Consider the following 9,554-nt stretch of genomic DNA (forward strand, 5'->3'; position numbering starts at 1 on the left):
GTTGATAAGGCTGTTTATAAAAAGTTAAAGTCACCCCTTAGGCAGTCCTCAAATCTTATCCCCAAATATACATATACACATTTCTTTTTCTAAAAGACGATCATGGCAGCATGATGGCACATGCCTATCATCATAGGAACTCAGGAAGCTGAGACAGGATTGCAAGTTCGAGGCCAACCTGGGCAATTTAGGGAGATCCTGTATCAAAATTAAGAAAATAAATAAATAAATAAAAAGGGCTGGGAATGTAGCTCAGTGGTAGAGTACCCTTGTGTTCAGTCCCCATTACTACAAAAAATGAAAATAATAAAAATAAGATCTTATTATACATGCTGTAATTTTATTTTAAGAAGTACCTTTTCATCTGAATATCTCTAAAATCAAAATGTGTCATACAATCAATGCTGCCTTAGTTTTGGTTAAATACTCTGCTATGTGTTCTTTTTAATCATCAATATTGTTCATGATTTCAAACCAACAGTTAGCTCCCAGGAGGCCTTTCTAAAAAATAAATCTGGTCAACTTGCTACCCTCTGGAAAATTCTACAAAGGCTCTGCTCTCCCCAAGACCTTCATTCTGACTTCCAACTTACTTTTACAGTTTCCTGAACATCCATACATTCTCTTCCTTAAAGCTAAGCAGGCCAAGCAGGTCTATTTGCAGTTAGTTCCCCAAAATAGCTTTGCTAAGCTAGATCTCTGCCTTTGCACCAATGTGTCTTCTACTTTAAAGGTTTTTCTCACCTTTACTCAAAGATGCCTCTTACTGAAAAGTTTTCCTGACCTCCCACGCTGAACCGAATTCTTCCTTTATGTACCTCCTCCCAGCTTCCAAACATGGTGCATTTCTTTATTAAATCACTTAGTACCCAGGTTCATGCCATTTATACTGTCTGTTGCTCCCAATGAATAGTGAGTTCTCAAGCACATTTTCTTTTTTATAGCCATTTCCAGTAGTGCTGGTGCAACATAGTTGCTCCATAAATACTTTTGGAAATAATAAACTAGACATGAGGGAAGCAGGAAAATACTTCCTGATATAAAGTATAGAACATTCTAATTAACAAGAAAGAAAGGAGGAGGAGAGGTCTGGATGCTTAATCCCTGGGCACACAGAAATCCAAAGCAATTGGACAATTTAATTTCTGTTCCCTATTTTCCTGCAGACCTACTAATTCCACCTCAAGTAATTTCAACCCTGATTTCAACAATGACCCCCACTTCCTCTCTAATTTTTTAAGTGCTTCAAATCTAAGCCCTATTCTCTATCATGACACCCCTTTGCAACAAGTCTTTTATTTTGAAGTCAGATGTTTTGAAAAGTACTTAAGAAGAATTCTTTCTACTGGCCACTCTAAAATGCCTTACTGTGTTTTCCATTTAGACTCCCTCCTGCCCTACATGTGGACATACCTCTGCCAATACCACCAAGACTCAACACTAGGAAATAAATACAAAAGAAAGCTGAAGTTTGATAAAAGACATTTCTTTAATAACTGTCCTAAAGTTGTTATGTGACATCTTTGGAAACCATTTTCCCCCTCAATCCAGTATCGGATTAAAATTCTAGAAAATACCAAAAATAGACAAAAATGAGGGTTGGTATGTAGCTCTGTGGTAGAGCACTTTCCTAGCAAGTGTTAGACTCTGGTACAATTCCCAGTACTTAAATAAGTAAATAAATAAATAAATCAATTTCTTCTTTCTGTCCTAGGTAATTTAAAGCCAAAGATTCCAACTCATTCATGGAAAAGTACCAGGGGTAGTGTTGGGGATTTTAAATAAAGCTCAGCTAAAGTGGCCTACATGGCAGTTACTAAGACTGGTCCATGCTAAAATATCCTGACAAATTGTGGGGCCAGCATACTTTCAATACTTTCTCTTGGCAAAAACAACAGGGGCTCATGCAAAACAGAAATTGTTGCAAAAGAAAGAAAAGTGGAAAGATGAGAGGAGTACAAGGGAGAAGTGTCAAATGACAGGGAAGGAGAATTTATAATGGGAAATGCAGCAGACATGAGGGGATTCTGAGAAATAGACATATGTGCTGTGGCAGCTGGGGCTGAAAGGTAAACAAGAATGTCTTGTATTGAAAAGAAATGGGAAGGCAGAGGTAAAGAATGAGAGGGCCTGAAGCTAAAATAGGTAAATATGTCGATTAAACACTGAAGAGTACCTTGGGCTTGTGAACAGGGCTGATAAAGAGCAGGAAGAAGCATTCAGGACCTCAAAGACTAAATGGATCAACATAAGGACAGAGAAAAGGAATGGAGGTAACAGCTGTTGGGGGGGAAAGTGCTGTAATTCTACCATCTTGAAGTGGATAATGACAGAAGTCAGCTCTACTCTACAAATGGTCTTTGAATTGGGTACAGTTCACAGTCCTTCAGAGCAGAATGAGAGTCAAAGGTCATTCTAACATTGAGAGCAGTGGGGTCAAATCAGCCTAGCCTGTCTATATTTTCAGCATTTTGAGCATGGAGGGAATCTTACGTTACAAAAGCAAAGACTTCACCAGTAAACCAACCTAAAACAGAATGTGAATCTCTTCTGTTCACACATTTTAGACTAAATATAAACAAAATAACCCTAGGAATTAAAGAACTGGATGAGACACAATTCATGTTGATTTGGGATCCCAAGGCAATAAACTATCCAACAGTTTTTTTTTTTCTTGCATCTTTTTTATATTTATTTTTAATTTTTTCTAATTAGTTACATGTATAAATTTTGATAAATCATACATAAATGGAGTATAATTTCTCGTTTTTCTGACTGTAAATATTGTAGGATCACATCGTTCATGCAGGCATAGATGTACTTGAGGTAATAATGTCTGCTTCACTCTACCATCCTTCCTACACCCATACCCCTTCCCCTCCCTTCACTCCCCTCTACCGAAGGTAATTCTATTCTTCCCTAGTGCCCTCCACCCCTATCGTGATATGCATCCGCATGTCAGAGAAAACATTCGATAGATGCAGAAAAAGCATTTTTCTTGCATCTTAAGGTGAGGCAATTATGTAGAAAAAAGAAAGGCAGAACCCAATATTGCCTATAATTTTCGGAGTGATTTCTCTTTCAGTACAGACTCGGATGGGTGTATTTGGACACCGTAAAGCAGTAACTCAAGGAGCAGCTACGTCTCTATCTCCGTATCAAGAAAGATTTGGTTTGGACGCGAAGTTTCCTGGATCTCAATACTGCCCCCGGGAATCTGAAATTATTCTCCGACAGCGTTAATAAGAAAAGGCACCTTTTGGAGAGATCGCGGACTGCCAGTTAATTTGACAAGTCCCCGCCCCCATCTACTTCGGTCATAACTCGTGTTGCGCATGGAGAGGGCATGGACCGACCTTCTATTGCTTTTGTTTCCTATGGGGCGGGGTCTCACAGGAGCGGCCGGTCGCCTACCTGCTTTCCACTTCCCGGACTGGGAGCGGCTGCGTGTCCAGCCGACAGGTTCGCTGCCCGCTGAGGTTCATTCCCGACCTCACCTACCAGTGCTCTACGCGGCTCTGACCAGCCTGACTCATCGGGATGGGTGGAGGAGACCTCAGAGGGCGGAGGGACAGGAGGAGGCGGGCCGGGCCCTTCCCCCCAGAGCCTGGGAGGAGGCGTCTCCAGGGCGCAGGTGAAACCGACTCCGACCTATCCCAGGAACTTTCGGTACCGGGACTCTCAGCTAGAGGCCCGCGCCGCGCAGGGGCAGTGGAGAAGCCGCCCTCTCCCATCCAGGCTGCACGCCGGGGCTCAGCCCTGGGGCCGCCCCCTGGGGACCCTCGGCCCTCCTGGGGAGCTCGGTGGCTGCGGGCAGCGCTGGCCTCCGCGGCTGATGGAGGCGGGTGGTGCTGCCCAGGGCGCAGGTGACACTCTCGCGGCCAGGGTTACTGCTGGAAGGGGAGACCACTGGGAGGGCAAGACGCAGCCTCCCCGTGGGCAAGGGACAAGGCAGCGATGGCCCTAGAACTGAGCCAGGAGGCACTACTGGACTTTCTGTGCCAGGCTGGGGGCCGAGTGACCAACGCCGCCTTGCTGAGCCACTTCAAGAGCTTTCTCCGAGACCCCGACGCACCCCCAAGTCAGCACCAGCATCGCCGCGAGCTCTTCAAGGGTTTCGTCAACTCAGTCGCCGCAGTGCGCCAGGACCCCGACGGCACCAAGTACGTGGTGCTCAAGAGGAGGTATAGGGACCTTTTGGGGGAGGAGGGGCTGCAGCGACCCCGCGACTCGCCTACAGCCGCCGCCCCTGCAGGGGGAGCTGCGCCCTGCTCCCCACCAGGCGCACGCCGCGGGGAGCAGCAGCCACCGCAGTCTCGGAGGCGGCGGCGTGAGAAGGAGCCGGAGGAGGAGCCAGCAGGTACTGCAGCCGGAGCCGCGAGCGCAGGTTGCAATGGACTCCCGGCCAGCAGCGCCCGGGAGGCGGCCTGGGAAGACTGCGGCGGGAGGCTCAGCTCTGGCCAAAGAGCTCCGGTGCCCGTGGCTACCGCGGCAGCTGCAGCCAGGTGTGCGGCGGCGGAGACGCAGGGCCGCTGCTGCTGGGAATGTCTCCAGAACAGCCTGGGGGAGGTCGCGGAAGTGCCGCTGCTCCGAGCATTCCCAGACCCTGCCACAGCCAAGGAGAAGCCCGTTCGAGCTCAGCCTGCTCAGCATGACTGCGGGGCTCCAAGGCAGCTGTGGGAAGGCGCGCGGGCTGAGCCCACGCGGGTGCCTGCAACGCCCGGCTCACCTCCCGCCACCGTCGAAGCTGTTGGGTGCCGGGCATCTCCTCCAGCTCTCCTGGCCCGCCCCACCTCCCCAGGAGACCGACCAGAGCTGTTGGCCCCGGCTTCCCCGCACCATTCCACTCTGCAACTGCAGCAGCAGCGCACTCGAGAATGGGTGGCCAGATACCCTCAGATGCCCGAGGCCCGGAACCAGGGCCCCATTCGGTCCTGGTCGGTACTGCCGGACAACTTTCTCCAAATACCCTTGGAACCAAACTTAAGGGTCTCGGAGACTAAATCATCGCTGTCAGAGCTCCCTCTTAACTCTCATTCTCTTTTTCCTGTGGTTCCTGATGAGTCCTGTGGTTCGTGGCCAGGGAATTCTCCACAGACTGTCTTTCGTAGCATTCGTTGTCAGTTGTCCCTCCAAGATCTGGATGACTTTGTGGACCAGGAGAGCCATGGCAGTGAGGAGAGCAGCAGTGGGCCCAAAGAGTCCCCTGGGGGTTCTGAAGAGGGGTTGCAAGTTGCCTTGGGAACCCCAGTTTGGGGAAAGTTCCAGAATCTAGCTGGGGGCCCATCTGTACCCCCAAAGGAAGGCAGCCCCAGGAACCCTCAGGGCCTCAGAAACAGAGGGGATGGTCATACCTCTCAGCAGGTTCCAACAGGGGCTAAAGGCCTCCCATGCCGCCCCCAGGAGCTTTTGCCCTGGCCAGCTCCCAAGTTAAGGAGGTCTCTCAGAAGGAGCTCCCGGGCAAGGAGAGCCAAACTATCCTCCTCTGACGAAGAGTACCTTGATGAAGACTTGCTGAAAAGGCATCGGCGCCCACCTCGGCCAAGAAAACCTTCCAAGGCAGGAACCATGCCCAGCCCAAGGGTGGATGCAGCTTTGACACTGATACTGGCAGACACTAAGGTCTCCAGTGGGAATGGGCCTGCAGCCGTGATACCCCACAGAACTTCTGAGCACAAGTCATCACTAGTCCCCCTAGATGCCAGGGAGCATGACTGGATTGTGAAGCTTGCCAGTGGCTCTTGGATTCAGGTGTTGACATTGTTTTGGGAGGACCCTCAGTTGGCTTTGAGAAAAGACTTCTTGACTGGGTACACTGCCTTGCACTGGATAGCCAAACATGGCAACCTCCGGGCCCTTCAGGACTTGGTTTCAGGAGCACAGAAGGCAGGGATTGTGCTTGATGTAAATGTGAGGTCTAGTTGTGGGTATACCCCACTACACCTTGCAGCCATTCATGGCCACCAGGGGGTCATCAAACTGCTAGTGCAAAAGTTGTCTTCTCGGGTGAATGTTCGGGACAGCAGTGGCAAGAAACCATGGCAATATCTGACCAGTAATACCTCTGGGGAAATATGGCAGCTACTAGGAGCTCCTCGAGGCAAGCCCATTTTCTCCGTATATCCTTTAATCCAAAGCTCTTCCCCCACTAGGAAGGCCAAGAGCCGGGATGTATCTAGAAATGTCACCCGAAAGACTTCCTTGGCCGCAATACTCAAAAGTCAGCACAACAAATGGAAACTGGCCAACCAGTATGAGAAATTCCCCACTCTACGGGGAAGAGAAGAGTGTAGTGACTGAGGCGAGCCCCTCTCTCCATCGTGCAGCAACCACACTCTCATCTTTGAGTACTCAGAGAATTCAGGGGGAATAGAAAAGCAGCTGAGGAGTTGGTAAAGAGGTCAAGTGGAATGACCTCTCTGGGTTTCATGTCAGCACAGTGGACCTCAGGAGCCATCTCACCTTTGTGAAGGCTCATATTCTTGGGCCAGTGAAGCCTAGCCAAGTGGCAAAGCCAGCACTCACAACCCAGGAGGTATTCGACCATCTCCTTTGCCAGTGGGAATCTGGGCTCAGTAAGCTACATTGTTTTCTGAAGCAGCAATCCTGGGCCTTGGCTAGAAAGGTAACAGATGTCCAACAAAAAGAGGCAATTCAAAGAGTGCCAAAACTCAGAAAATACCCTCTCTGGCTAGTAACTCTCTGGCATCTATTAATTTAGAGAATAAATCTTGGCTGAGCTTGGAAAGCACCAGGTTTGAAATCAGATGGCTTTCTTTTTCTTGATCTGTTTTTTTGTTTTTTGACATTCAAATCAGTGTAGTAAAATTATTACTGGTGAGTAGAATTTGATTTAAGAGATTCCTCAGCCTTGAGCCGGAGTCTTCTCAATTGAACATGTGGTGGCTAATGCACAAAGCAATGAGTGCCTCCCCTCCTTTGGGTTTCTTCACTGATGAGAGAAGTAAGGGGGTAAGGTCCAGCTCTGACCTTGATTCCACTTCCTAGAGAAATGACTGACACTCGGGGCCTGTTTTTTTGTATCAACCCAAAGGGAACTTTCCAAATGTATAAAGCATGTGGTTCATTTACCCAGTGACTGAAACCATCTTTTAGGGAAACTCCCTGTGTAACAAAAAGAATTATTAGTAGTAGTTTCAATAGGTTTGAATGACCAGCATTGATATTGACAGAAGGAGGGGAATGATTTCACTCCAGCAAGTTGTAAGGTTAAGAGGAAAATGCCTCCCCATCTGAACTTTCCTAAGCTGCTAAATATAATTTTATTTGCACTAAACTTGATGCCAATTAAGATTAAATATTAGCTTTGAAGTACTGTATAACCAACTGGAAATATTCCTTTTAATTGCTTCTGAAGGGACTAATCATTGTGGATATTTGCAATGAGAGAATCACTAGTCTATAAACTACAGCACAACCTTAAGATTTCTGAATGTAAATTCAAAGAGGGCTGAAAAATTAAATGTTCAAGTGGAAATTGTTAATTTTTTATGATGCTGTGTTTTTAAAGTATTTTCGTGTTTCTTTGGTTATTTTCTCCTATTAAAAGATCAATGATCTTTATAATTTATTATACTATACATATGGTTAATGTTCTTTATAAAATTGTGTCTCAGTGAGTGTCAAATATTTTTATTTCTTTGTGCTTTTACTTTATACTTTGAAATAAGTCAACCTCTTCTCCCCACTCCCTTCTCTCTCCCTCCCTCTGCAGTACTGGGGTTCAAACCCAGGGCCTCACACAGGCTGGACAAGCAGCTCTCCCAGTGAGCTACACCCCTAAAACCTGTCTTTGGGAGGAAAAAAAGGCAATAACAATTAAATCTAGGGGTTTCTTTCCAAAAAAAAACCCAAAAAACAAAAACACGACTATTTAAAGGATGAAACTGGCAAATCAAATCCAGAAAAGAAAATGACAGATGGTGGGGGCGTGGTCTGGAGGAATGAAAATTTGACAGAATTCAAGATAGACATTTATGTAAATACTCTAGTACATGTCAACTTTTTTAAAAGTCAAGGAATGTTTTTACCATCTTGTTATCACTATAGGAATTTAGGCAACAGATATTTTGCATAATAGTGTGGGACCTGTAAAGGGGAGTGGGACATGACCTTTCTATTCTTGAAACTTAATATTTAACAATATTTATTTATTTATTTATTTTAAATATGGAACGCTTCTCAAATTTGCATGTCATCCTTGTGCAGTGGCCATGCTAATCTTCTCTGTATCTTTCCAATTTTAGTATACATGCTGCTGAAGTGAGTACTAAATTTAACAATATTTATTCTTGATTGCTTTGTACCTTGTCTTGCTTCCAGCGTGTCTTTTAAAGCTGCATTGTATCAGATAAAAGCTTGTAAAATTAGGCAAGATGAAAAAAGGTGGTACCAGGAATGAGGACAAACAATTGCAGCATAAGCAAAAAGTTTCAAAGTGTCCTAAGCACGGAACTAAGGACTCTGGAAGATATCAGGGGAGGGGGAAAGAAGGAGGGAAGAAGAGCAGGGAGGGGCAGGGGAGGGAGGAAGGAGGGAGAGAGGGAGGGAGAAAGAGAGGGAGACCCTTTTAGGTTGGGAAAATCAGGGAGGGCTTCATGGAGGCCAGGACTCTTTAAGTGAATGATACTAGCCTTCCCAGGAAACCAGCTTTGTTAGTTCTACCACATTCTTACTTCTGCTCAGTGTGTGTGGTTTATATAGCACTAGTGTTGGCTGATTGCTCAGTAGTTAGAACACAATCCTAGGTCTCAAGCTGGTTCTCATCAGGATTCGTCATGTCCCACTGGCTTTTGTCCACATGTCACACCTGATCTGGTCAACTCTCTTACATAGACAGCATGCTGTGTTGGGTGAGGGGGCTCAGGCAGAAGAGGGTGTTGAAAGCAGAGTGAAGCAGATCTGATCCATTTGCTCATGTTGAAATGTCTAGGCTAGGAGGGCTGCCAGGACCAGCACACTCTTCCCTCCTCCTGCCAGCTTCTCCCAGCCAGGGGCTGGACACTGAAACCACACCAGACCCACTAGAGAGCTCCTGCCCCACTCTTACCTTCTGTGGTGGTGCTGAATTACTTCTACTTAGAAATCTCTTTGGCTCTTGTTCTGGTAAGATTCTTCCTTTTTTGTACCAGCAATTGAATCCAAGGGCACTTTACCGCTGAGCTACATCCCCAACTCTTTTTAAATTTTTATTTTGAGACAGGGTCTCACTAAATTGCTTAGGACTTTGAACTTGTGTTCCTCCTGCCTCAACCCCCATGGATCACAGTTGTGCACCACAATGCCAGATGACAATATATTTCCTATTTATCTAAACACACCTTTTTTTTTTTTTTTTTTTTTCTTTTTAAAGAGATGGGTTCTCAGTATGTTGCCCAGGCTGGTCTTCAACTCCTGAGCTCAAGCGATTCTCCTCATCCTCCCAAGTAGCTGGAACTGTACAGGTGCAACGCCTTGCCTGGCTAAATATACCAGATATTAATGGAGCATCTAGTGTGTGATAAGGACATAATTTCTGCCTTCAAGAGCCTACT

The 9,554-nt window shown here is 46.4% G+C and overlaps 1 protein-coding gene, 1 long non-coding RNA gene and 1 other non-coding gene across 3 annotated transcripts in view; 1 reads left to right on the forward strand and 2 right to left on the reverse strand.

Annotated features, from left to right (window-relative positions):
- Window positions 1-3,548, reverse strand: part of LOC124994422 (uncharacterized) — a 41,454-nt gene extending 37,906 nt beyond the window's left edge. The window contains exon 1 of the long non-coding RNA XR_007110489.1: window positions 3,415-3,548. This is a non-coding gene — a long non-coding RNA (uncharacterized LOC124994422). The remainder of the gene's footprint in view (window positions 1-3,414) is intronic.
- An 81-nt stretch (window positions 3,549-3,629) lies between these two features.
- On the forward strand, window positions 3,630-7,650 carry Sowahb (sosondowah ankyrin repeat domain family member B). The gene has a single exon (XM_047566277.1). The coding sequence runs from the start codon at window positions 3,958-3,960 to the stop codon at window positions 6,298-6,300; it is 2,343 nt and encodes a 780-aa protein (XP_047422233.1). The 5' UTR covers window positions 3,630-3,957; the 3' UTR covers window positions 6,301-7,650.
- Window positions 7,651-8,184: 534 nt separating this feature from the next.
- On the reverse strand, window positions 8,185-8,291 carry LOC124995200 (U6 spliceosomal RNA). The gene has a single exon (XR_007110669.1). It is a non-coding gene; the product is annotated as a U6 spliceosomal RNA (small nuclear RNA).
- Between the last annotated feature and the right edge of the window lie 1,263 nt (window positions 8,292-9,554).

Source organism: Sciurus carolinensis, chromosome 10, assembly GCF_902686445.1.
Source record: "Sciurus carolinensis chromosome 10, mSciCar1.2, whole genome shotgun sequence".
NCBI classification, from domain to species: Eukaryota; Metazoa; Chordata; class Mammalia; order Rodentia; family Sciuridae; genus Sciurus; species Sciurus carolinensis.

Excerpts from the sequence above, each read along its gene's own strand:
- Sowahb (XM_047566277.1), top strand. The coding sequence starts at position 3,958 with ATGGCCCTAGAACTGAGCCAGGAGGCACTACTGGACTTTCTGTGCCAG.